This window comes from Odontesthes bonariensis, chromosome 5 (assembly GCF_027942865.1).
Source record: "Odontesthes bonariensis isolate fOdoBon6 chromosome 5, fOdoBon6.hap1, whole genome shotgun sequence".
NCBI lineage: Eukaryota > Metazoa > Chordata > Actinopteri > Atheriniformes > Atherinopsidae > Odontesthes > Odontesthes bonariensis.
Window position 1 is genome coordinate 38,081,927 of NC_134510.1, and position 27,814 is coordinate 38,109,740.

Sequence of the window (27,814 nt, forward strand, 5' to 3'; positions counted from 1 at the left end):
TGGCCATTTCTTTGGTTTTTCCTTCACAAAACCTTTGATATTAACAGTTCTGAGGAAGACAGAAGAGTATTTAGGAGATTATTAACTCCTACAGCGGGTATTTAAAAGAAAAAATACATAAATACAGCTTTGTGTGTGGCTTGTTTTCATGACACTTGCTCCATGTTCCTGTTATATTTTGTATTTATGTGACAGTACCTGTTGTTTTTGCATGTGTCATATTAATAAAAATAGGTTGAGTTCAGTAATTTTTTGTCACAATAATCTGAACTGTGTGTGTTTACATTTATATGATTTATTTATTTTGATTTATCACATTAAATCACATTAAATATTCCATTTCACAACTTGCAATAAGTCTTCATGTTCATTTTCAACAAAGAAATAAACTTGTTAAAATAAATCTCTTCACAGCATACACACAGTGAACATGGATTAATCCATCCATCCATTTTATACCCTCTTATCGGGCGAGAGGCGGCATAGAACATTGAAAAAGAGTCTTTTTGAGACTTATCCAGACTTTTTAAGTAAATGTTTTTCTTCTAAGTTGTTGCTAGTTACATCGTCACAAGAAGAAGGAAAATTTAAGAGATATTTCATCGTGTTTTAGCTCGACTGTAATATTTATCTGTAAGGTTATTAAATTAGAAACTTCTGAAAATCCTTTCACGCCAAACCTTTCTCGTTTTTCTTTGCACCAAAGGAAAAAGTTATGCCTCGATAGGCTGATGTGGAACAGCTGCTTTGTTATCTGGAATGTGACATTGGTCGCAGAAAAAGCCAACATCTCATTATTTTAAGTTCAATCTGATCAATAAAGAATCAATAAAGATAAAACTGGTCAATAAAGAATTCAATGTTTCTGTAAACATATAAATACAAACCTTTCATAAACATCTAAATAAAGAACATATTTCTGTAAATAATTCAGTCTATTCCTGCATGAGATTAGCATTTTATGTGTTCATTCATTTGCAAATAATTTAATAACTGCAGATGTGCCCCCGACACCAGAACTCCCCCGGAAATGTGACCCTAAAACTACAGATCAATGAAACCAAACGGCGCGTGAAGTTTTTTTGTGCAATCAGAGTTTGAATACGAATTTCTAATATTGAATTTTTACTGCATCAAAATCAGACTTTAAATTTGAAAAACCAACAGAATTTTTTTAGATATTGATTTATTTTTACATTGATTTTTGTTTTTAGAAATTGATTTATTTTTACACTGATTTTTGTTTTTAGATGTTGATTTTTTTTACCCTTTTTTTAGATGTTGAATTATTTTGCACTGATTTTTGTTCTTTAGAAATTGATTATTTTTACACTGATTTTTTTTTAAGAATTTTGAATTTTTTTACACTGATTTTTGTTTTTAGATGTTAATTTTTTTTCACCCTTATTTTAGATGTTGAATTATTTTGCACTGATTTTTGTTCTTTAGAAATTGATTATTTTTACACTGATTTTTTTTTAAGAATTTTGAATTTTTTTACACTGATTTTTGTTTTTAGATGTTAATTTTTTTTTACCCTTTTTTTAGATGTTGAATTTTTTTTACACTGATTTTTGTTTTTAGAAATTGATTTTTTTACACTGATTTTTTTTTTATGTTAATTTTTTTACACTGATTTTTGTTTTTAGATGTTGAATTTTTTTACACTGATTTGTGTTATTAGAAATCTTTTTTTTTTTTTACACAGTTGGTTTTTAGAAATAGATTTTTTTTTTCCTGTTAGTTTTTCAAATTCAAAGTCTGATTTTGATGCTGTAAAAAAATTCAATATTAGAAATTCGCATTCAAACTGATGGCACAGAAAAACTTCCATACCACAGCTGGGCTGCTCCCGACAGGTAGGACTGATGACGTCGGTAAGGTGACACCCACCGCTCGCGCTCAGCTCCGGTGTGTCACAGCTCGAGCTCAGGTCTCGGTGGAGCAGAACCTCTGATTTCTCAATCATCGCCACTTCGGCTCCTTTACGTCTCATTATGAAGGTCCCGAGCCCGGACTGTGAAGCGGTGAGCGCGTGAAGCCCGGAGGACTCCAAAACGTAAGTTCACGCGCTGTAATAAAATCTCTGACTGCGTCTGTGATTGAAGTCCAGCTGCTGAGCTGAGGCCGGTTTGCGGCCGCCGCGGCTCCGCTGCAACAGGCTGCCGTCAGCCGGTTAAAATAGAAGCAGACAGACTAAAGTTCAGCCGGTTTCCACCGGACGGGGAAGGGCTCAGCTCCCAGAAACGCGTGGCACGCCTGTGTTGATTTAAAAGGCTTTGAATGGCTGTCGGTTTGGGGCCCGCAGCTTTCTGTGAGCGGTACGCGGAAATGTTGGAAAGCTTTCATTCATGGGGCAGTGAAATCACTGACAGCGTGGCTCAAGGTCGACGTGTCCCGGGGGAACTACCGTGAACATCCAGCAGCTGGCCGGTTAAAACACCACCAGAAAAAGACCGAGAAATCAGTGAGTCGGAGCCCCGGGAAGCCGGGCTGCTGACACGGGAGGGCTCACCCAAAGCTCCCCGTGTGAGTGTGGAAAGACTGAGAAGTGTTTGAGCCTCTGGAAGTTTTTCTGTGCCATCAGAGTTTGAATACGAATTTCTAATATTGAATTTTTACAGCGCCAAAAATCAGACTTTGAATTAGAAAAAACAACTGTGTAAAAAAAAAAAAAAAAAATCATTTCTAAAAAAAAAATTAAGTGCAAAAAAATTCGACATTTAAAAAAAAAAAAAAAAAAAAAAAAAAAAATCAGTGCAAAAAAATTCAACATCTAAAAAAAATTCAGTGGAAAAAAAATTCAACATCTAAAAACAAAAATCAGTGGAAAAATATTCAGAAATTCGTATTCAAACTCTGATGGCACAGAAAAACTTCCATAAGCCTCCAGCATCAAGTCAGAGCTGCTTTTTAATGAGAGGTCCCTGCAGGACAGCTGCAGGTCTGAAAGCTTCTCTGTGTGATGCAGATCCTCAGAGCATGGATCATTTTAACAGTTAAATGCTGTTTAGGAAGCTGTGTAAGATTCATCTCCCCTAAGAGGATTTTAGCCTGCCCTCATTCCTTTTTTTTGGTTTTCAGGAAATGAGTGCAGTACATATAAACCCAGAATCTGAGGCAGAACCAGAGTTTGTTCAGTTCTGAGCAGCTTTAAAGGGACAGTTCGCCTCTTTTGACATGAAGCTGTATGACATCCCATATCAGCAACATCATTTATGAACATTTTCTTACCCCCTGCTCTTACCTCACAATCGCTTGGCCCTATTTTCTCTCCCTTGGGATATGGGATGTCATACAGCTTCATGTCAAAAGAGGCGAACTATCCCTTTAACAAGTGAAGCTGTTTCCTTAACCTAAAGCTTGACACATCTTGCTATGTTATGGATTAGCATAGTAGCGATATAGGATCACTTGCTTTAAGCCACTAACATCCCAACTCAGCCAGACTGATGCTGTCATTAAGACGGGAGAAGTTCCACCAGGTTACCAACTGTTACCCCATTTACTAACTGTTGACTTTATCTTGACATGTAGTGACTGCCTTAAGGAATCTTTCTCTCTAAGTGTACAAATCCAGATGTGTTGTCGTAGTTTTGATGTCTTCAGTCTGTTCTGCTCTGCTCAAAATGTTGAATAAAGGCTTGGTAGGTTTGAATGAATCAGATTGGTAGAGTTTGTTTCAGATTAATGTTTCCGAATTGATCATTTTTCAGTCTGTAATTCTGCTTCAATCAACAGGATTTCCCTGCATCGGTTGGACACCAGTAAAGCGAGCGTCAGCCCTTTTTCCACCATGTCCTCCAAAGGTAAAAATGCCCTGTGCCGAATATGTGGGGGCGATCTCCAGGGAAACCAACGGCGATGGCTGTTTGGGGGTCAAAACAAGAGGAGCGGTCAGCCTCAGACCCCAACAGAGTCCCTGAGAGGTGGAAGCCTGTCCAGGTCCTCGCAGAGCAGCCCCTGGGGTGAGTCTGGAGAATAGGCAATCAAGTGTAGACCGTGTTCACGGTGAGGAGTTTGAAATAAACCTTTTGTTTCTGTTTGTAGGCAGCACATCATCTCTGGGGTCCTCGGTGTCTCTCTCCAAGTCCCAGTTGTCCCTTAGCTCCTCATCCAAAGGTGTGGACATCCTGGGAGTGTTGACGCACATATTGGGACAGTCTGTACCCCGGGGCGGTGGGCAGGCGGAATTTGTGTGCGGTAAATGCGTATCCGTCCTCGAGCGGGTGTTCAAGTTCGACACGGTGATTGCCAGGGTGAGGGTGCTTTCAACCGAGCGGCTTCAGAAGCTGACGCAGGAGAGGGACAAGATCAGGCAATGGGTGCGCCAAAACTACCGCCAGAGACACCCGCAGGACTTCCAGAGCGGGGGCAGCGTCGGCGAGGAAGATGGCGAGGTGGAGAAGGAGGGCTACAAGGAGATGCTCAGGGAGAACATGGCGCTCTCAGAGTACGAATGCTGGTCCGAGAAATGGGACGCTTGTCCGTATTTTATAAGAACGGGTAAAAGATGCCGGAAGGAAAAAGGATGCGAAGGCTGCGATTCTTTACGGGTGTCCGACTCCAATTACGAGTCCGTCTGCGGGGTTCCTCGTCACTTACCTTTTCGTCCCTTCTCCCCATTCGAGCTTTCACGGAACAAGTCCCAGAGCATGCCCCTCTCCCTCTCCAAGGCGCCATCCATCAGCTCCAGCCCGGCTTCACTTGCGGGGTCCGTTCTCTCCTTACGGGCGTCTTCCCGCACCGAGTCCATTCAATCCTTGGACTCGCTCGATGGCAATGACTTGTTTGACTCACCGGGTGAGCAGTCGGTCAACTTCGTACTGAAGGAGCTGAGAAGCATCGAAGGGAAGCCTGTCGGTTCTCCCTGCGGGAGTCGGATCCCCATTCTCAGCAGGAAGGATGGGAGGTACTTGGTAAGCGTAGGAGGGGTGGCATCACCGATGGTGAGCAGGATGCTGAACTTTGGGGGTGGAGAAAACGGAAGGGATGAGATGGATGAAGAGGATGGAGATGTCCTAACAGAGCTGAGGGACGAGTTCATGCCACTTCATCGAGAGGTGAGAGCTTTCATTCCTGTGTGAGCATTAGGGATGGGACGATGTGCTTTGGTCACGATTCGATTGTATCACGATTCTTGATAATTGCGATTCTACAAGTATTGCGATTCGATATAATCAGTAATTGCAATTTTCTTCCTCCTTAAAAAACAAACAAGTTGAATCTTACACTTCTAGAATGAATGTCGTTCCCATAAACAACGCACATCAGTCTGTGTCAGTCAGTCCAGCAGCTGATATTTATTTCAACTGAGACAAAAAGAGGTACTTAACACGTACAGCATTTTTTTAAAGTTTACAGTTACAAAATTGAAATGTCCACACAGCACAAATGTGGGCTAGTTTTAACATAACTTAATGCAATGAATTAAGTTTTTCTGGACACGGATATGACGTAATAAAATCGATTCGGGGGAGAAAAATCGATTTTTAAAATCATCCAATAAAAAATCGCGATATGTACATGAATCGATTTTTTTATTTATTTATTTATTTTTTTTTTCCGCCCACCCCTAGTGAGCATGCAGATAAACGTCAGCTGGATATGAAAGGACCCTGAGCAGGAGCAGCTGAATGTGTGACTGTAAATGTTAGCAATTGCTGTAAAGATCTGAGGTCATCTTAATAATAATAATAATAATAATAACTTGGACTTATATAGCGCCTTTCAAGGTACCCAAGGTCGCTTTAACAAAAGAAAAAGGGGGAAGGGTAGGGCCGGAGGGGTGGGTTTAAGAAGAGTAGGACATGGAGGAGAGATGTGTTTTTAGATTCTTTTTGAACTGTAGTAGAGAGGGGGCGGAACGGATGTGAAGTGGCAGATTGTTCCATAGGGTAGGGGCAACTGAACAGAGGGCCCTATCTCCATATGTTTTCAGTCTGGTACGAGGAACGGAAAGTAGGTCCTTGTCTGAGGAGCGCAGAAGCCGCGACTGGGAGTAGGGGTGGAGGAGATCAGAGATGTACTTAGGTGCAAGTGAATGGAGAAATTTGTAGGTCAAGAGAAGGATTTTATAGGTGATGCGTGCTTTGACTGGGAGCCAGTGAAGTTGCTTTAGGATGGGGGTGATGTGCTGCCAGGGCTTGGTGTTAGCACCCTGGCAGCTGAGTTTTGGACATACTGCAACCTGTCAAGGGCCTTACTGGGCTGCCCAGACAGGACACCGTTGCAGTAGTCCAGGCGGGAGGAGATAAATGAGTGGATGAGGGTCTCTGTTACTGAGTCAGATAATGAGGGCCGGAGTCTTGAGATGTTTCTGAGGTGAAAAAAGGCAGATTTAGTGATGCTCTTGATGCGGGACCGAAATGAGAGAGTGGAGTCCAGGATGACACCCAGGTTCCGTACCTCTGGTGATGGAGAGATGGAACAGCCATCTATGACCAGGGCCAGATCAGCAACCTTCTTCAGCAGGGGGGCCGGGGCCACCACCATGAGCTCCGTTTTGCTGCTGTTGAGTTTGAGAAGGTTAGAGGTCAACCAAGCTTTGATTTGCTGCAGGCAGTTGTTGAGTTGCGTGGGTGGGAGCTGAGAGGAGGGGTTTGTGCTGATGTACATCTGAGTGTCATCAGCATAGCAGTGAAAACTGAGTCCATGGTTTCGGATAATTTGTCCTCGGGGGAGCACGTAAATGGTGAAAAGAAGGGGACCCAGGACAGACCCCTGGGGGACGCCATGGTTAACTGCTGCAGTGATGGAGTTGGAACCTTTCAGCGTGATGTATTGTTTCCTGCTTGAGAGGTAAGATTGGAACCAAGAGAGTGCTGTGCCAGTGAGGCCAATGAGTTTAGAGAGACGGGTGAGGAGGATAGTGTGGGAGACAGTATCAAAGGCTGCAGACAGGTCTAGGAGGATGAGGATGGTGATAAGACCATTATCTGCAGCAACCAGGAGGTCATTGGTGATTTTGATGAGGGTGGTTTCAGTACTGTGGTGGATTCTGATCTTGGTAGTCCAGCAAGATTTGAGCTAAATTTGTCGAATCTATGATGAATCTTAATATGAAATCATGTAATTTCAGAACTCCGCTGGTAGGGTTCACAACGCCATCAAGCACCTGCGGGCCCAACTGGACCAAGCTGCATCCCGCATCAGGACCCTGGAGGCCGAACTGAAACGAGGAGGCAGCAAAGCAGCTGAAGTCAATGGATCAGAAGACTGGGCCTCTGTAAGTCTTCAGTTTGTCCTCTCACACATTCGTTTTGTGTTAAGGTCGAAGCGTGATAAGCTGTGACAAGATAATCAGAGTAGGAAGGTATTTATCTTTTATATTACTGTTTGCATACTTTATTATTTATGATTTAGTCAGACAAGACATGACTGAATCATGGAGCTGCAGCTGCTTTTTAACCAAAAGTTCTGGGTACTTTTAGCCCCAGTTCTTCAGAGAACTAAGGGATTAAGAGTCGTGGGTTGATTTGGCAAGTTGGTAAACTGTCTGTGTACTGAAGGTCTGAGCTGCTGTGCACAGAGCAATGAAGCTAGAGTAAAAAGAAGGAACCATATCCCAGCTGCAGTCAGCAATGTGGCACCTTCCCACAGGGTTGTGCTGGAACTGCAGTGAAACAAACATTTTATTTCTGGGATTCGCCACTTTCTTAGTCAGCGTCTAACCTGCTCAGCCAGTGAGGAGTTTGCATTTTGTGCTTACAGACAGTTCCTGAGGTACAACTTGAATGAACAGATTGTTAGAGCTTTTGTGGGAAATAAATACAAAATTACTGACACAGAAAAGTGTAAATAAGATCATGGTAGTAGTCCATTAACCAAGAATCCTTCGGTGGGTAGTGTTCGTCCCTGATACTTTGTTAAATACCTGGTCTCTGTGGTGAAATCCAGCAGGGCTTGGAAAGAAGGCTCCAAAAGTCAGTAGTCTTTGGAAAAAATTCTGTTGTTAGCATGCAGCTAACGCTAAACTGGCCATATTCCCGCCCAACTCTAATCCCAAGATGTTGAACTGCTGTGGTGAGTGGAGGTAAATCTAGCCAAACTTTTCCCACATATTTGTTTTTAAAAACAGGGAAACATTAATGTGAGCAACACACAGTTACACTAATACGCTTAAAAGCAAATAATGATTGTCCATCCACTACATATAACCAGAGATGCAATTAAGAGTTTTATGACCCAAATTTCTGATGAAAGAGCCTTTCTCACATATTTATATCACGAGAGCTGATTGCCCCAAAGGCTTCTATTCAACAGGAAAAACAGGTTTGAGGCAGTGCAGCATGGCAGCTCCTCTGTCACATGTCCAAGAAGCTCCATAAAGCACTAAAGTGTGACTGTTGGCTGAGCACAAATATAGCATTATGAAAGAAAGGGAGTGAGATTCAAAGTGCTTCTGCAGAGGGTGTGTCTGCATTTACACGTATACAGGTTCCGATAAAGATTTACACAGCAGGAATCTCCCCCGACCGGCGGAGTTCGCTCCAGGCTCGGTGGTTTTTCTGCTGGAGCTCATTAACGGGCCTCTCAGCAGGTTTGTAGGAGACGCCTGACCTGATTCGTCAGAACAAGCGCTGCTGAGGTCACACGACGAGCAGAGATGAACTGATGGGAAATATTTGGGAGTAGCGGCAGGTTTAAACGTGCAGTAACTGAATTTGAACTGACATTTGTCACACTCGCAGGTGTTTTTTCTAGGGCTGGGCAACGATTAAAATGTTTTAATCTAATTAATCACATGATTTCCCTGATTAATCACGATTAATCACATTTGTACGCAGAATCCAGAAATGAATCCAAAAGTAGTGTATAGCTTTTAGCATTTAGCTTTATTTTAAATGTGCTGCCATATGAATGAAAGTGCCATAACATTTGTTGTGCAAACACACTTTTAACATCAGCATCTTTCTGTAGTTTTTATGTAGAAGCCTCGCTCCACTGTCTGTTTCCTTGAATGACTTGCTGCTATCAGTTGTGTGTTTTGCCTTTAAGTGATATTTTAGACTGGAACTACTACGCTGAGAAGACAATTCAACTTGGCAGAGTTTACAGATGACTTTGGTTCTGTCGACTCCGCCGTCTGGAAGAACTTTAAAATGAAAATGGCCGAGTAAAAGTTCCGTACCCTTCTCCACGTTTGGTGGATCCGCCGATTACTTTCTTTTCCTGTTCCACAGCAGACAGCAACAGACTTTTACAAAATAAAAGCCTGTGAGCAACAGACTTTTACAAAATAAAATAAATAATAAAACAGGGCTGGTCCGTGGCGTAGTGGGTTGAGCAGGCGCCCCATGTACAGAGGCTACAGTCCTCGCTGCAGCTGGCCCCGGTTCGAGTCCAGCATTGGACGCCCCTGTGCTGCGTGTCGTTCCCCCTCTCTCGGCCCCCTGCTTCCTGTCTCTCTGAACTTTCCATTAAAGGCACAAAAGCCCCCCAAAAAAATTAATGGGAAAAATAAAAAAATAAAATAAATTTAAATAAATAAATTTTAATAAAACCTGCGTTAATGCGCGATAAAATATTGAGCAGCATTAAATAATTAACGAGTTAACGCGATAATAACTAGTTAACTCGCCCAGCCCTAGTTTTTACATTATTGGGTGTTTGTTGGAGCTGTTGGCAGCATGAGAGGCACAACTCAGAGCTGTTACTGCTGCTTCATATTCAGCCTGAAACATCTCAGCAAATGTCTCATTGCAGACGTTTTCTCACCCGTTCATAGACATCCGGATCGAGTCCTGGTTTCAATTATGTTACAGTTAACAAAGAAGAATAAAACTTGGTCATTAAATGGCTCATACTTTTTATGTTGAAATATTCCAGCAGTTACAGAGAAAATCCCCCATTTGGAATGAAGTTTAATCCAATTTGTAGACCGTCACAATGTGGCATCCAGGGTCCCTAAATAATAACTGTGTGTGTGGAACTTATAGAAATAGTCAGTGTAGCCCCTGAAATCCTTAATATTTAGTGATGAGGCTTATGTGCTGCTCAGCACTACTTTATGTGCTGAATGAAACCATGTTTTTCTGGTCTTTCCTGCAGCTGGCCCAGGAGGAGGAGGGCAGTGGCTCCCTGCTGCAGAGCCTCGGCGTCTCGCTGCACAGCCGGGAGCGGCTGATCCAGGTGGGTGAAGCGGGACTCTCAGCAGAGGATCATCTGCTGCTGCAGAGGCCTATAGGCTCAAGGCTGAAAGCTCAAAGTTCGCTGGAATGTTGTTTGTCTTTGAAGTCGCTGCCCGACCTTACACTGGCAGCACCGACGCTGCGCTCGCCCTGTGACTGAATACGCTTTGAGCGTGGCTGCCTTCACTTGTTCCTGCTATGTTAATGATTTACAGCAGACTCCTGTTTGACTGTTGGACTCATTGTATCCAAACGGCATTAAAAAAAAAAAGCAAAACTATCCTGTTAGAAGGACTTTCGCACCTCAAACAAAGCATGATTGGGTGACCGTGACTCTGTAGCTGCAGTCTGTGAAGCTCATAAATATAAATCGAAACTAGGGCTGGGCAACGATTAAAATGTTTAATCTAATTAATCACATGATTTCCCTGATTAATCACGATTAATCGCATTTGTACGCAAAATCCAAAAATGAATCCAAAAGTAGTGTATAGCTTTTAGCATTTAGCTTTATTTTAAATGTGCTGCCATATGAATGAAAGTGCCATAACATTTGTTGTGCAAACACACTTTTAACATCAGCATCTTTCTGTAGTTTTTATGTAGAAGCCTCGCTCCACTGTCTGTTTCCTTGAATGACTTGCTGCTATCAGTTGTGTGTTTTGCCTTTAAGTGATATTTTAGACTGGAACTACTACGCTGAGAAGACAATTCAACTTGGCAGTGTTTACAGATGACTTTGGTTCTGTCGACTCCGCCGTCTGGAAGAACTTTAACATGAAAATGGCCGAGTAAAAGTTCCGTACCCTTCTCCATGTTTGGTGGATCCGCCGATTACTTTCTTTTCCGGTTCCGCAGCAGACAGCAACAGACTTTCTCCTGCTCTGGTTATTCTGACCCTCTGTACCGATTCTTACTCAAACGTAAACTTTGAAGCTTCCCAGAAATGCCCAGGGACCCAAACCCCAGTTATTTTAGATAAAGACACGCGAGTTGAATGCTGTTTACGAGGCTGTCCTTGGAGTGTGTTTGCAGACGGATATTTCCTGTCTTTCAGGAGTGCGTGGATCTGATCCGAAAACTGTGCGTGGAGGAGGGAGCAGGGGCCGGGCTGGCCAACCAGCTGTCTGACAATCTGAAGCAAATTCTCTGCGACAGCAAGGTTGGAGCTGACTCTGCCTGTGATCCTGCTTATTGACATTACAGCAGTGCCTGGTCAGCTTCTGCAGGCACTCGTTACCGACTCACTGAAGCGTGGCCGTTATCAGCATGAGTGCATGGATTTAGTGAACTCTCCCTGAGGGCCGAAGGTCTTGTGATGGGGTGTTTTTCTTTAGCTAGTTCAGATTTTCTTTCACTTTGTGAAAACAGCCTCATTTAGAAATGAATAAAGTGTGTTTATTTTGTTTTCATCAGTGCATTCTTTCAGCTTTGTATACATATTAAAATCCAAACGTAGTCACGAGTGGGTCTCTAATGTACAGGCTGCACAGGAGGCTCTGAGGGCTGAAATGACGGAGAAGGAGGAGAGCATGGAGAGGGAGATGGAGGCGCTGAGGAAGGCCGGGCGGGACCGAGAGAAGGACCTGGACATGCTGAACATGGTGCTGCTGTGCAACCAGGACATCATCAATGTAAGAGCAGATACAAGAGAGAAAAAACGGGGATAAAACTGCTCAATACCATCATACTTTAGTAATCTTTAAGAACTTCCAACACACTGATAGACTAAGCTAGAAGATGTCAGTAGTCTTTAGAGTCTTGAGCTCTGTAGTCATGCTATCCCTCATTGAAATCCTATTAATTTATTTGTGTTTTAATTTTATTCAAGTGTATCTATTTATAGTTCCCTGTTACTAAAACCTTCTTATTCTTATTCTTATTTTGGTCCAGTCGAAGTGGGTGGTGTTCTGTGTGTTTTTAAAAAGAAAAGATAAATCTTATGTAACCTTCCCGATAAGTCATTGTCACTACTCTTGTTTCGTTTTCTCAATAAAAAGATTTTAAAAAACAAACAAAAAAAAAAACCTGCTCAATACCTGTGCCTGTTAGACTGAATATATCTTTATTTTGTTCTCTTCACAGGACATGCGAGCGGCTCTGGAGGAGAAGGAGCACCTGCTGACGGAGGTGGAGAAAGAGCGAGGGCTGTGGAGACAGCGGGATGGGGCCTTCGCTGCTCTGCTGCAGGAGAAGGAGGCTCTGATCCAGGACCTCCAACAGCAGCTGGATGTGTGTCAGACAGATGTGGAGGTAATACAGGTCCCACTGTCGGGCTAACATCTTCTTCTTTTTTTTTTTTTGGCCACATCGGAGAAATGTTTTAGAGGATAATTCTTTCAGAAAACTAAAAATCTAACACAGTCGTGGCTAATAGCAACATGTTAGCAAGAGGTTAACAGATAGCCTATAGCCTACAGCGACATGTTAGCAAGAGGCTAACAGATAGCCTATAGCCTACGTCCCTCAGGTCACTGATAGAAAGCTGCATCCCTTTATCTTCTGCCCGTTTCTCCTCTTCTTCTCTTCTTCTCTTTCTAAACTGGGCACCTGATGGCTTCTTTGGTCTTTCACCGTGATGATGATCCATGATGACTCCACATTATTGTGAGAATGCATTAAGCATTCTCACTATTAAGTTCCTGTTTCCCTTTATTATTATTATTCCGTATTATTCTTCCGCCGATTTTTGTACTTCAATTACTTCAGCATACTTTAAGCTATTTCAACAAATTTGGTATCAAAATGTTCAGCTCTTTAAGCACATTACTGCTATTATTTTTGGTATTTCAAACTTTTAAACCTTTTAAGATATTAAGCTTTTTGTTCAACTTTTTTCCCCATTAAAAGTAATGGTAAATCTTCAAATCCTTTCAAATCTTAACTGCTTCAGCATACTTTCAGCTAGAGACACCATTCAAATTTTAAAATGTTCATAAGACATTCAGCTATTACAAAATGTTTCATCTTTTTAAAATATTTGGCCAATTTTGAAATATGACAGTTTAAAAAATATGAAAATTAAGTTCTTCAAATCCTTATCTTCAAATCCTTTCAAATCCTTCAAAACCTTCAAATCCTTTCAAATCGTAACTAGTTCAGCATACTTTCAGCTAGAGACACCATTCAAATTTTAAAATGTTCATAAGACATTCAGCTATTACAAAATGTTTCATCTTTTAAAAATATTCGGCCACTTTTGAAATATGACAGTTTAAAAAATATGAAAATTAAGTTCCTTCTTGGATTTTAGAGTGAGACATTCAGCAGTGCTGATAAGTTTCAACTTTTCAAACAAATTACTATAACTTTCATACAGTTTAACTGAGAGAAACAAATTATACCTTAAAATGTAGGAAAACTTGTCCTCTTTCAGCCAATGTAACTAAAGAGCTCACATGGACAGATTTCGAACTATGAGCCTTTAAGCTTGAACCAAATCTCAAATTCTGACGAAATCTGCCATTTTTGAGTCCTCAAAACCAGCTTCAAGTGTTTTCAAACTGCTTCAATTTAAATATAGTTCACTCCACAGATGTAAAACTACTTTGCTAACTTCCTCTAAGCCTTCTGCTTCTAATGGTGTTAAAATTATTTTTCTAGCTGCTCAACTTTTTTCACAGGATGTCATAGTATGGAGACTTGCGCTTCAGCTTTCGCCCGGCGCAGGACCTCTGTGTGTGTCTCATCTCTCCATATGTTGTGTGTGTTCAAACTGCTTCGATTTAAATATAGTTGACTCCACAGATGTAAAACTACTTTGCTAACTTCCTCTAAGCCTTCTGCTTCTAATGGTGTTAAAATTATTTTTCTAGCTGCTCAACTTTTCTCACAAGATGTATTTGAAGTCAATCTGCTCCTCAGATTTGTCCCGCGGCTGCAGCAGCTTCGCTCTGTGTCTGTCTGTGTAGTCTTTAAGTAGGTTATATGCACCACCAGTTTAAAAGAACGAAGTGGCCTAATGGTAACACTAATGCCCTATCGTGCAGGTGTCCTGGGTTCAATCCCCAACATGTCAGATCAAATTAAAAAAAAAAATTTTTTATATAACTTTTAAGCATACTTTCAGCCATTTCAACTGTTTCTAGCTTAAGTTCATCTTCAAATCCTTTCAAATCCTTCAAATCCTTTCAAATCTTAACTTCTTCAGCATACTTTCAGCTAGAGACACCATTCAAATTTTAAAATGTTCAAATCTTTTAGCTTCTTAAGATTTTTTCAACAAGGTAATTCAGCTCATGCATTCTCACAGCTGTTTCGCAGGAACAGCTCTTTCTAGTTGGTTTATCCGATTGCTGGCCGCCGAGCCATTATGTGTCTGGGTTTGTGTAGGTTACTGATCATGGTTGTTAGCAGTTGATAGTCAGGTTGTGTTATGTGTGGGTGAGTGTGTATTTTTTCTATGGGTACGTGCCATTGACTGTATGAGCGGTCTGTGCTCGTTTTTTATTTATTTAAATAGATTGGAGATACTTTATTAATCCCGAAGGAAATTAAATTTTGTCGTGTGGTTTATGCTGGAAAGTCACTGTCCAAAGTCTGTGCTTCACGTGAGTTGTCCAAAGTTCTGGTTTAAGTTAACTTGGGTAGTAAAATCGTTTTGCTAGTTGTAAAGGCACAGTAGACATAACTCGAAAATTAGGTTCAATTATGGATTTATTTTGCTCAGAGCCTCAGACAAACAGACAGACAAATGGCAGCGAAAACACGCTCCTTCTCACAAGATGTATTTGAAGTCAGTCTGCGCCTCAGATTTGTCCCGTGGCTGCAGCAGCTTCGCTCTGTGTCTGTCTGTCGGTAAACATTGACTTTGGTGACCGCAAACGTGTCATTTTCCCCCAGGCTCTCTCCGGCTCTGCGATTGGTCGGCAGTCGGCTGAGACGGCAGCGTCGTTGAAAGACCGAGTGGAGCACAGCGCCACCTTGTGTCAGGAGGTCACCAAACTCACCGCAGCCCTGCAGGAGTACCAGGACACGGTGCAGGTGAGAAATCAAAGTTTTACCCGTCTGACGGAAACCTGATAAACAAAAAGCTGCAGACCTGAACAGGACGATTACTCCACCTGCTTCCAGGTGCGGGGCTGAAGCATTTTACTGCCGCCTCTGACCTCTGGGGGTTTCTTTTTCCCCACCAGGTTCAGCAGGAGAGTCACAGTCAGACGGTGTCCTCTCTGAAGGCTCAGCTCAGAGACGCTCAGCAGGAGCTGAGGAGGACGGAGAAGGAGAAGAAGGAGGCTGACAGAGGCCGGCGAAACGGCCGAGAGGACGGCGAGCGGGAGGAGAGGAAGCTGAAGGACAGCCTGCAGAAGAGAGACAAACTCATAGAGGTAAGGTGCTCAAAGCTGTGGGAGCAGAGCAGGAAGCTTCAGACACGTTTACCCGTCGTAGTTTCCTGCTATCGACTGTAGAAATGATCAAATAGTTTCTATGAAATGTGTTTTTCTTTTTTTTTTTAAATGTGTTTATTGATTTTCCTTTTTCAACAAAAACAAACACAAAACTCAAGCAACACACAACGACTCAGTTACAACCAATCAGTATCCATATCAGTAAAGACAGTAAAAAGAAGTACATAAATGGGTCGATAAAAGAAAAGAAGAATGGGTGCACAACATTGTGTCCCGTTATTATGACCTTCCAGAGAATCCATGTAAAAGAATTTATCTTGTACTATCAGTTGATAAACTACCAGGGCTGGGCAACGATTAAAATGTTTAATCTAATTAATCACATGATTTCCCTGATTAATCACGATTAATCGCATTTGTACGCAGAATCCAAAAATGAATCCAAAAGTAGTGTATACAGGGTCTCCGCGGATCCTTAAAAAGTATTAAAAAGTCTTATATAAAAAATAAGTTTTTTAAGGTCTTAAAATGTCTTAAATTTCGCCGATTTTCGAAGAGTGGCATTAAATTTCATCTGGGCGGAATGAAAGAAAGATATGTCTGGAGAGACTGTCTGTGTGTGCGCCAGTACTTCCGGTGAAAACTTCCGGTGATTTGACAGCTAGCGCGTCAGGTTAGTAACCTGACTCACGTCATCTGGCTGCGTTCACCAACTACACGCGGGGGCGTTCCCTTTCCTCAACAAAGGTTAACTTATAGCCGAGAAGAAAGATGATAATATAACGTAGCTAAAAAGACTAGCTTTTTTCAGTAGCCTAATGCTTACCGATTTAGCCAGCCTAGCAGCCTAGTTGCTAATGCTAGCCGCAGTAACGTCACAGATTCTATAATAGGACAGATACGCCACTCACGGTGCATTTCCGGTTTCCAACGATGCGATTTTGGTTGCAGTTCCACCCTCTTTCCACGTGGGGCGCTCAATTTTGGAGACCAGAATGAATGGAGTCCTATGGAGCTATACGCCCTATCGTGCCCTTATCTCAAGATATAATTTTTTCTCTAGTAATTCGAATGTTGTTTTCGAAAGAGGGTGTTTAGAAAATACCCATGGCTGAGTTTTAGATTTTTAGAGCCACTCATTTGCTTAAAAAAAGGATTTGAAGTGTATATGACGTCATACATAGCTGGTCGACCAGCTGTCATTAGCACAATGCTAGCGCGTTGTGGACAACAAGAAGCCAACCTGTAAGAAATCAAAGGGATATATGTACTCGTTCAGTAGATTTTTGACTTGAAACCCATGTTGAGCTCTCAGAAACTACATTCAAATCTGAGCGCTCTTGAGGAGACTTATGTGAAACTGACCATTTGTAGCATCTAGCTCCATTGGGCCCCATTAATTCTGGTCTCCACCGACGCCCCCAGTGGAATTCTGGTGGAACTGCAGCCAAAAAGCCAGTACAATGGGGCTTAATAGAGAGTGGCAAGGCTGTTCGTTATAATGGCTGTGGTAACGTTACCAACCATACCCGACGTCAAGGAGTTGGCTGAGCAGGGGCAAGATTATGGGGCTGGCAGAGTTAACTTCATAATGGGTGAGTGCAGGTTTCATTCACTTGTTTTCATTCTTTCACAGGATTGATTCACTTAATTGTGAGAATGCATTAAGCATTCTCACTATTACATTCCTGTTTCTCTTTATTGTGAGAATGCATTAAGCATTCTCACTATTAAGTTCCCTTTATTATTATTCCGCCGATTTTCGGCATTCAACTACTTGAGCATACTTTCAGCTATTTCAACAAATTTGGTATCAAAATGTTCAGCTCTTTCAGCTCTTGATGGGAATGTTTTTTTGGTGTTTCTAACTTTTCAACTTTTTAAGATATTAAGCTTTTTGTTCAACTTTTTTCCCCATTAAAAGTAATGGTAAATCTTCAAATCCTTTCAAATCCTTCAAATCTTAACTAGTTCAGCATACTTTCAGCTAGAGACACCATTCAAATTTTAAAATGTTCATAAGACATTCAGCTATTACAAAATGTCTCATCTTTTAAAGATATTCGGCCAATTTTGAAATATGACAGTTTAAAAAATATGAAAATTAAGTTCTTCAAATCCTTATCTTGAAATCCTTTCAAATCCTTCAAAACCTTCAAATCTTTTCAAATCGTAACTAGTTCAGCATACTATCAGCTAGAGACACCATTCAAATTTTAAAATGTTCATAAGACATTCAGCTATTACAAAATGTCTCATCTTTTAAAAATATTCAGCCAATTTTGAAATATGACAGTTTAAAAAATATGAAAATTAAGTTCCTTCTTGGATTTTAGAGTGAGACATTCAGCAGTGCTGATAAGTTTCAACTTTTCAAACAAATTACTATAACTTTCATACAGTTTAACTGAGAGAAACAAATTATACCTTAAAATGTAGGAAAACTTGTCCTCTTTCACACAATGTCACACTCATTGACCTCTGCTACCCATATTTATCACAAATTGCCTTTGAGCGCAAAGTTCCATCCCTCAATCCCATTATAAATGGCTAAAATCCTAAAATCAGTGTTTAAATGTGATTTTAAAATTGCCATTTAAAAGGAGCCCGAGGGGTTAGCTGAATGAAAATCACACCGCTGGATTCGGCCGTCCCTTGTGGCGCTCACGGTACAAAAATGATACGGATTCGAGCTTTACTTTTCGAGCTGTGACCGTTTGTTCGAGAAAGTACCCGGAAATCAAAATCGCTCCATTTTAAGCAAGTCAAAGTCTGTGTCATTTGCAGCAGGTGTCAGTTAAAAGTCTATGCAAATGTTAACGAGCGGTCTCCTAGCAACAAGCTTAACAGCCTGCTCAGGGCTGAGACAGAATGCTTAGGAAGAATAGACCGAGATGGAGCCCGTCAGGAGCCATTTTGGGGCTTCCATATCTTATCCAAGTATCCAAGTAAATGCATTAAAGGGCCAGTTCGCCTATTTAAAGGTACAGAACGCTTCTTTAAAGGCCCAGTTCGCCTTTTTAAAGGTACAGAATGCTTCTTTAAAGGCACAGTTCGCCTTTTTAAAGGTACAGTTTGCCGCTTTAAAGGCCCAGTTCGCCTCTTTTAAGGGACAGTTTGCTGCTTTAAAGGGCCAGTTCGCCTTTTTAAAGCTACAGAACGCTAATTTAAAGAGCCAGTTCGCCTTTTTAAAGGTACAGAACGCTTCTTTAAAGGCACAGTTCGCTGCTTTAAAGGCCCAGTTCGCCTCTTTTAAGGGCCAGTTCGCCTTTTTAAAGCTACAGAACGCTAATTTAAAGGGCCAGTTCGCCTTTTTAAAGGTACAGAACGCTTCTTTAAAGGCACAGTTCGCCGCTTTAAAGGCCCAGTTCGCTTCTTTTAAGGGACAGTTTGCTGCTTTAAAGGGCCAGTTCGCCTTTTTAAAGCTACAGAACGCTTATTTAAAGGGACAGTTCGCCTCTTTAAGGCAACAGCACTTAACATCAAGCACTTAAGCTTATTTAAAATGGCATTAAAACTGTTTTTTAACCAGGACCTTCATAAAAAAATGACATAACTGTCTCCATCAGACCTCTCTTAAGAATTTTGGGTCTCGCAGAGACCCAAAATTCAATGGGAAAATCGATTGAAAAGCACTTAAAAAGCCCCAAAAAGCATTTTAAAATGCTAAAAGACCTGTTTTTTTAAACCTGGACGTTGATACAAATGACATGGCTGTCTACAGCAGACCTGTCTTAAGAATTTTGGGTCTCGCAGAGACGGGCGGCCCGGGTTCAATCCCCAGCATGTCAGCTCAAAATTAAAAAAAATTTGTAACTATTTAAGCATACTGTTTCTAGCTTGAAATCATTACACTTTCGTCTTTTAAATGTCATTTCAACTTCAAACTCGTGTTTCTTCTCAGCCTTTTTTAGCTTCCATAGCTCTTTCAGCTTTTAGCTTCTTTTAGATTCTTTAGCTGTTTAGCCTTTTTTTAGCTTTTTTAGCTAACTTCTAACTCTAACTCTTTAGCTCCTTCAGCTATTAGCTTATTCAGCTCCTTCAGCTTTAGCTTCTTCAGCTGTTAGCTTCTTCAGCTGTTTTAGCTTTAGCTCCTTCAGCTGTTAGCTTCTTCAGCTGTTTTAGCTTCTTTAGCTCCCTTAGCTTTTAGCTTCTTCAGCTCCTTTAGCTTTAGCTTCTTCAGCTGTTAGCTTCTTCAGCTGTTTTAGCTTTAGCTCCTTCAGCTGTTAGCTTCTTTAGCTCCTTCAGCTTTAGCTTCTTCAGCTCCTTTAGCTTTAGCTTCTTCAGCTCCTTTAGCTTTAGCTTCTTCAGCTGTTTTAGCTTTTTTTAGCTTCTTAAGATTTTTTAGCATGGTTTAGCTCTTGCATTCTCACAGCTGTTTCGCAGGAACAGCTCTTTCTAGTTATTATTCTTACGCCGTTTTTCGGCATTCAACTACTCCAGCATACTTTCAGCTATTTCAACAAATTTGGTATCAAAATGTTCAGCTCTTTCAGCTCTTTCCTGCTATTATTTTTGGTGTTTCTAACTTTTCAACTTTTTAAGATATTAAGCTTTTTGTTCAACGTTTTTCCCCATTAAAAGTAATGGTAAATCTTCCAATCCTTTCAAATCCTTTTAAATCTTAACCAGTTCAGCATACTTTCAGCTAGAGACACCATTCAAATTTTAAAATGTTCATAAGACATTCAGCTATCACCAAATGTGTCAGCTTTTAAAAATATTCGGCCAATTTTGAAATATGACAGTTTAAAAAATATGAAAATTAAGTTTATCTTCAAATCCTTCAAATCCTTTCAAATCCTTTCAAATCTTAACCAGTTCAGCATACTTTCAGCTAAAGACACCATTCAAATTTTAAAATGTACATAAGACATTCAGCTATTATTAAATGTTTCAGCTTTTAAAAATATTTGGCCAATTTTGTAATATGACAGTTTAAAAAATATGAAAATTCAGTTTATCTTCAAATCCTTTCAAATCCTTCAAATCCTTTCAAATCTTAACCAGTTCAGCATACTTTCAGCTAAAGACACCATTCAAATTTTAAAATGTTCAAATCTTTTAGCTTCTTAAGATTGTTTTTAGCAAGGTAATTCAGCTCATGCATTCTCACAGCTGTTTCGCAGGAACAGCTCTTTCTAGTTCCGTATTATTATTATTCCGCCGTTTTGCGGCATTCAATTACTTCAGCATACTTTCAGCTATTTCAACAAATTTGGTATCAAAATGTTCAGCTCTTTCAGCTCTTTCCTGCAATTATTTTTTGGTGTTTCTAACTTTTCAACTTTTTAAGATATTAAGCTTTTTGTTAAACTTTTTTCCCCATTAAAAGTAATGGTAAATCTTCAAATCCTTTCAAATCCTTCAAATCCTTTCAAATCGTAACTAGTTCAGCATACTTTCAGCTAGAGACACCATTCAAATTTTAAAATGTTCATAAGACATTCAGCTATTACAAAATGTTTCATCTTTTAAAAATATTCGGCCAATTTTGAAATATGACAGTTTAAAAAATATGAAAATTAAGTTCCTTCTTGGATTTTTGAGTGAGACATTCAGCAGTGCTGATAAGTTTCAACTTTTCAAACAAATTACTATAACTTTCATACAGTTTAACTGAGAGAAACAAATTATACCTTAAAATGTAGGAAAACTTGTCCTCTTTCAGCCAATGTAACTCCTAAAGAGCTCACATGGACAGATTTTGAACTATGAGCCTTTAAGCTTGAACCAAATCTCAAATTCTGACGAAATCTGCCATTTTTGAATCAGCTTCAAGTGTTTCAAACTGCTTCGATTTAAATATAGTTGACTCCACAGATGTAAAACTACTTTGCTAACTTCCTCTAAGCCTTCTGCTTCTAATGGTGTTAAAATTATTTTTCTAGCTGCTCAACTTTTCTCACAAGATGTATTTGAAGACAGTCTGCGCCTCAGATTTGTCCCGCGGCTGCAGCAGCTGTGCTCTGTGTCTGTCTGTGTAGTCTTTAAATAGGTTATATGCACTTCCGGTTTAACAGAACAAAGTGGCCTAATTGTAACACTAACGCCCTTTGGTGCGGGCGGCCCAGGTTCAATCCCCAGCATGTCAGATCTAATTTAAATTTTTTTTTTAATATATATATACTATTTAAGCATACTTTCAGCCATTTCAACTGTTTCTAGCTTAAGTTTATCTTCAAATCCTTTCAAATCCTTCAAATCCTTCAAATCCTTTCAAATCCTTTCAAATCTTAACCAGTTCAGCATACTTTCAGCTAGAGACACCATTCAAATTTTAAAATGTTCATAAGACATTCAGCTATCACCAAATGTGTCAGCTTTTAAAAATATTCGGCCAATTTTGAAATATGACAGTTTAAAAAATATGAAAATTAAGTTTATCTTCAAATCCTTCAAATCCTTTCAAATCCTTTCAAATCTTAACCAGTTCAGCATACTTTCAGCTAAAGACACCATTCAAATTTTAAAATGTACATAAGACATTCAGCTATTATTAAATGTTTCAGCTTTTAAAAATATTTGGCCAATTTTGTAATATGACAGTTTAAAAAATATGAAAATTCAGTTTATCTTCAAATCCTTTCAAATCCTTCAAATCCTTTCAAATCTTAACCAGTTCAGCATACTTTCAGCTAAAGACACCATTCAAATTTTAAAATGTTCAAATCTTTTAGCTTCTTAAGATTGTTTTTAGCAAGGTAATTCAGCTCATGCATTCTCACAGCTGTTTCGCAGGAACAGCTCTTTCTAGTTCCGTATTATTATTATTCCGCCGTTTTGCGGCATTCAATTACTTCAGCATACTTTCAGCTATTTCAACAAATTTGGTATCAAAATGTTCAGCTCTTTCAGCTCTTTCCTGCAATTATTTTTTGGTGTTTCTAACTTTTCAACTTTTTAAGATATTAAGCTTTTTGTTAAACTTTTTTCCCCATTAAAAGTAATGGTAAATCTTCAAATCCTTTCAAATCCTTCAAATCCTTTCAAATCGTAACTAGTTCAGCATACTTTCAGCTAGAGACACCATTCAAATTTTAAGATGTTCATAAGACATTCAGCTATTACCAAATGTGTCAGCTTTTAAAAATATTTGGCCAATTTTGAAATATGACAGTTTAAAAAATATGAAAATTCAGTTTATCTTCAAATCCTTTCAAATCCTTCAAATCCTTTCAAATCCTTTCAAATCTTAACCAGTTCAGCATACTTTCAGCTAGAGACACCATTCAAATTTTAAAATGTTCATAAGACATTCAGCTATTACAAAATGTTTAATCTTTTAAAAATATTCGGCCAATTTTGAAATATGACAGTTTAAAAAATATGAAAATTAAGTTCCTTCTTGAATTTTTGAGTGAGACATTCAGCAGTGCTGATAAGTTTCAACTTTTCAAACAAATTACTATAACTTTCATACAGTTTAACTGAGAGAAACAAATTATACCTTAAAATGTAGGAAAACTTGTCCTCTTTCAGCCAATGTAACTCCTAAAGAGCTCACATGGACAGATTCTGAACTATGAGCCTTTAAGCTTGAACCAAATCTCAAATTCTGACGAAATCTGCCATTTTTGAATCAGCTTCAAGTGTTTCAAACTGCTTCGATTTAAATATAGTTCACTTTACAGATGTAAAACTACTTTGCTAACTTCCTCTAAGCCTTCTGCTTCTAATGGTGTTAAAATTATTTTTCTAGCTGCTCAACTTTTTTCACAGGATGTCATAGTATGGAGACTTGCGCTTCAGCTTTCGCCCGGCGCAGGACCTCTGTGTATGTCTCATCTCTCCATATGTTGTGTGTGTTCAAACTGCTTCGATTTAAATATAGTTGACTCCACAGATGTAAAACTACTTTGCTAACTTCCTCTAAGCCTTCTGCTTCTAATGGTGTTAAAATTATTTTTCTAGCTACTCAACTTTTCTCACAAGATGTATTTGAAGTCAGTCTGCTCCTCAGATTTGTCCCGCGGCTGCAGCAGCTTCGCTCTGTGTCTGTCTGTGTAGTCTTTAAGTAGGTTATATGCACCATCAGTTTAACAAATTGAAGTGGCCTAATGGTAACACTAATGCCCTATCGTGCAGGTGTCCTGGGTTCAATCCCCAACATTTCAGATCAAATTAAAAAAAAATTTTTTTTATATAACTTTTAAGCATACTTTCAGCCATTTCAACTGTTTCTAGCTTAAGTTTATCTTCAAATCCTTTCAAATCCTCCAAATCCTTTCAAATCTTAACTTCTTCAGCATACTTTCAGCTAGAGACACCATTCAAATTTTAAAATGTTCAAATCTTTTAGCTTCTTAAGATTTTTTCAACAAGGTAATTCAGCTCATGCATTCTCACAGCTGTTTCGCAGGAACAGCTCTTTCTAGTTGGTTTATCCGATTGCTGGCCGCCGAGCCATTATGTGTCTGGGTTTGTGTAGGTTACTGATCATGGTTTTTAGCAGTTGATAGTCAGGTTGTGTGATGTGTGGGTGAGTGTGTATTTTTTCTATGGGTACGTGCCATTGACTGTATGAGCGGTCTGTGCTCGTTTTTTTTATTTATTTCAATAGATTGGAGATACTTTATTAATCCCGAAGGAAATTAAATTTTGTCGTGTGGTTTATGCTGGAAAGTCACTGTCCAAAGTCTGTGCTTCACGTGAGTTGTCCAAAGTTCTGGTTTAAGTTAACTTGGGTAGTAAAATCGTTTTGCTAGTTGTAAAGGCACAGTAGACATAACTCGAAAATTAGGTTCAATTATGGATTTATTTTGCTCAGAGCCTCAGACAAACAGACAGACAAATGGCAGCGAAAACACACTCCTTCGCAGAGGTGTGACAATCGGGCACGATTGTCCTGTAGTGTGTGGTGTTCCCTTGTGCGTTCAAATCTTATGCGATCATGTTGACACACTGAAGCACACATTTCACACTGGACTTTTTTTCAACACCGAACAGCCTAGAGTGTAGTTTTTATATATATTTTTGCCGTGGTAATGGTCTTAATTTTTATTCTTAGAGGTCTTAAAAAGGTCTTAAAAGTCATTAAATTTGTTGATAAAAAATGTGCAGATACCCTGGTATAGCCTTTAGCATTTAGCTTTATTTTAAATGTGCTGCCATATGAATGAAAGTGCCATAACATTTGTTGTGCAAACACACTTTTAACATCAGCATCTTTCTGTAGTTTTTATGTAGAAGCCTCGCTCCACTGTCTGTTTCCTTGAATGACTTGCTGCTATCAGTTGTGTGTTTTGCCGTTAAGTGATATTTTAGACTGGAACTACTACGCTGAGAAGACAATTCAACTTGGCAGTGTTTACAGATGACTTTGGTTCTGTCGACTCCGCCGTCTGGAAGAACTTTAAAATGAAAATGGCCGAGTAAAAGTTCCGTACCCTTCTCCATGTTTGGTGGATCCGCCGATTACTTTCTTTTCCGGTTCCACAGCAACAGACTTTTACAAAATAAAAGCCTGTGAGCAACAGACTTTTACAAAATAAAAGCCTGTGAGCAACAGACTTTTACAATAATAAAATAAATAATAAAACCTGCGCTAATGCGCGCTAAAATATGTATCGGCGTTAAATAATTAACAAATTAACTCGCCCGGCCCTATAAACTATATATGACAGCAAATGAATTTTTAATGCACTTAAAGGAAGGAAAACAAACGGATGTCTACTGAATGACCCCCTGTTGACAGACTCAACACCGAACACTCCGTGCACTCAAAGCCAATGAAGTTGTGTGTTTATTTTTGTCTTTATTTATGTGTTTATTTTTCTTCACTGTAGCAAATCCTGCAGGACTCTGAGGAGCGGGACCATCTGCTCCGAGAGCTGCAGCAGAACCTGCAGAACAAACGTGAGCCGGCGATGGGCGTCAAACACACACTGTGACGGAGGAGGGCCGAGCGGTGCGGACCACGTGCACACCACGTGCACACCACGTGCACACTCTGCACAGGAAGGAGGAATACTTTGCACTTTTTCCGAACCACCGTTTTGCCTCCTGAACGTATTTATCGTTGTGATCGTTGGATCTATTTATAGTTTTCTTCCCACATTCATACGGTTTGTGTTTGCAGACCTGCTTTTTGGGGACTTGAGCTGAGGGAAAGTTGAATTTTCCACAGTTACAACTGAACTTCCTGCATCGCATCAGGGATTTCAGCCTCATTGTTTTCAGTATGTGGTGTCAGGCTTGTCATAGCTGGATGTTTGGTACGTGATCTGCAAATGACTGTATTCAGTTCAATTAGAATGTCATTTTTAGGCAGGGACTTGCTTTCATGCAGTGGGAACATTTCTAACTGGGATTATTGTTTAGTTGCTGTTCTGATGTTGCTTTAAGGAGCTCTTTGCAGGAGTGTTTCTTTTTGCTTTTTGTTTCCAGTGCCAGCACAAGTTTAGGGGCAAAGCTACAACCAAAGTAAAATTTTAGCTGCTTTAAGTTTCTGCTTTTTATGCGTCTCCTTTTTCCTTTTATTCTGGACTCATTCCTGGTGTTTACATGTCTGTATTTTTGGTCTGGGACTTCTTACGGGAGATATTTTCAATTCTTTTTTTTTTTTTTTTTAGCTCAAGAGAAATAAACTCTGTGATGCAAAAAAGACTTTGGTCTTCAGACCCAGTTATTTCAGCAATCAGCACCCAGGCACCATGATAAAAGATGAGTGAAAACCCCGTTTCCAGAATAGTTAGAAGTTTTTTAAAAATGCAACAAAGTCAAACTGTTTGTTTGTTTGTTTGTTTGTTTGGGCCTAAGTCTAAAAAAACATAATTTTCAGATTGTTCACTGAGTAACTTTATTGAGTCTGAAGCAGCAACACTCAGTAAAAGCTGTTCCAGAGTCCATCAGCTTCCTTTAATGACTCTTTTTAACGCTCTGGGAACTGAGGACACTGATTTGTTGCAGTTTTTCAGAGGAATCCGGGTCCATTCCTGCTGAATCCAACGTTTCAGCTGCTCAGCAGCCTTGCAAAGCTGAACTGAAAAGGAAGGTAATCAGTCAGAAGAGGTTGGCTCCTTGGTATAATTCACAGCTGCGTGCTTTAAAGCAGACTGCAAGAAAGCTGGAGAGACAGTGGCGTTCCTCTAATTTAGAAGAGTCTCAGTTAGTCTGGAAAGATAGTTTAACAATGTATAAGAAAGCCCTTCGTAAAGCTAGAACTGCTTATTATTCATCATTGATAGAAGAGAATAAGAATAATCCCAGGTTTCTTTTCAGCACTGTAGCCAGTCTGACTAAGAGTCCGAGCTCTGCTGAGCCAGTTATTCCTTTAACTCTCAGCAGTGATGATTTCATGAGCTTCTTTATTAATAAAATTGTTTCTATCAGAGAGAAGATTGATGGAGTCCTTCCCACTATTATCAGTGATGTATCATCAAGTACAGCAGCTTTAGAAGTATCTTTAGAACCTGATTTGTATTTAGACGGCTTCTGCCCAGTTGATCTCTCTGATCTAACAACAGCAATAGTCTCTTCTAAACCATCAACTTGTGTTTTAGACCCAATCCCAACCAGACTGTTCAAGGAGGTTTTCCCATTAATTGACACTTCCATATTGGATTTGATCAATCTGTCTTTGTTGACAGGATATGTACCTCAGACTTTTAAGGTTGCTGTAATTAAACCTTTACTTAAAAAACCTACTCTTGATTCAGAAGTGTTGGCTCATTATAGACCTATATCCAATCTCCCTTTTATGTCTAAAGTTCTTGAAAAAATAGTTGCAGCTCAGCTTTGTGATCACTTACACAGAAATAATCTGTTTGAAGAGTTTCAGTCAGGATTCAGAGTGCATCATAGCACAGAAACTGCACTGCTGAAAGTTACCAATGATCTCCTCTTAGCCTCTGATAGCGGACTTGTGTCTGTGCTTGTCCTGTTGGATCTCAGTGCTGCATTTGATACGGTCGATCACAGTATCTTAATACACAGACTTGAACATGTTATTGGGATTAAAGGAACTGCATTAGGCTGGTTTAAATCATATTTATCTGATAGATTTCAGTTTGTTCTTGTAAACGAAGAATCTTCCTCACACACCAGAGTAAGTCATGGAGTTCCCCAGGGTTCTGTGCTTGGACCGATTCTTTTTACTTTATACATGCTTCCATTAGGTAACATTATTAGACAGCATGGCATAAATTTCCATTGCTATGCTGATGATACTCAGCTGTACTTATCTATAAAACCAGATGAACCCAATAGGTTGGTCAGACTACAAGCATGTCTTAAAGACATAAAGACCTGGATGACTCAGAACTGTCTGCTGCTAAATTCAGATAAACTGAAGTCGTTATCTTTGGACCTGAGCGTTTCAGGGAGAAATTG

General features: G+C 39.9%; 1 protein-coding gene across 1 annotated transcript; it reads left to right on the plus strand.

The window, feature by feature from the left end:
- The first annotated feature begins 1,886 nt into the window (after positions 1-1,886).
- On the plus strand, positions 1,887-25,374 carry LOC142380612 (uncharacterized). The gene is made up of 11 exons (XM_075466524.1): positions 1,887-2,059; positions 3,742-3,968; positions 4,051-5,063; positions 7,082-7,228; positions 10,054-10,134; positions 11,191-11,295; positions 11,618-11,767; positions 12,219-12,386; positions 14,976-15,116; positions 15,269-15,460; positions 25,270-25,374. Exons 2-11 carry the CDS (start codon positions 3,797-3,799, stop codon positions 25,372-25,374), a joined length of 2,274 nt encoding a protein of 757 aa, XP_075322639.1. The 5' UTR covers positions 1,887-2,059; positions 3,742-3,796.
- Positions 25,375-27,814: the final 2,440 nt, after the last annotated feature.

Excerpts from the sequence above, each read along its gene's own strand:
- LOC142380612 (XM_075466524.1), top strand. The coding sequence starts at position 3,797 with ATGTCCTCCAAAGGTAAAAATGCCCTGTGCCGAATATGTGGGGGCGAT. Across the intron at positions 10,135-11,190 it reads GCCGGGAGCGGCTGATCCAG|GAGTGCGTGGATCTGATCCG; the intron begins GTGGGTGAAGCG and ends CCTGTCTTTCAG. Across the intron at positions 11,768-12,218 it reads GCAACCAGGACATCATCAAT|GACATGCGAGCGGCTCTGGA; the intron begins GTAAGAGCAGAT and ends TTCTCTTCACAG.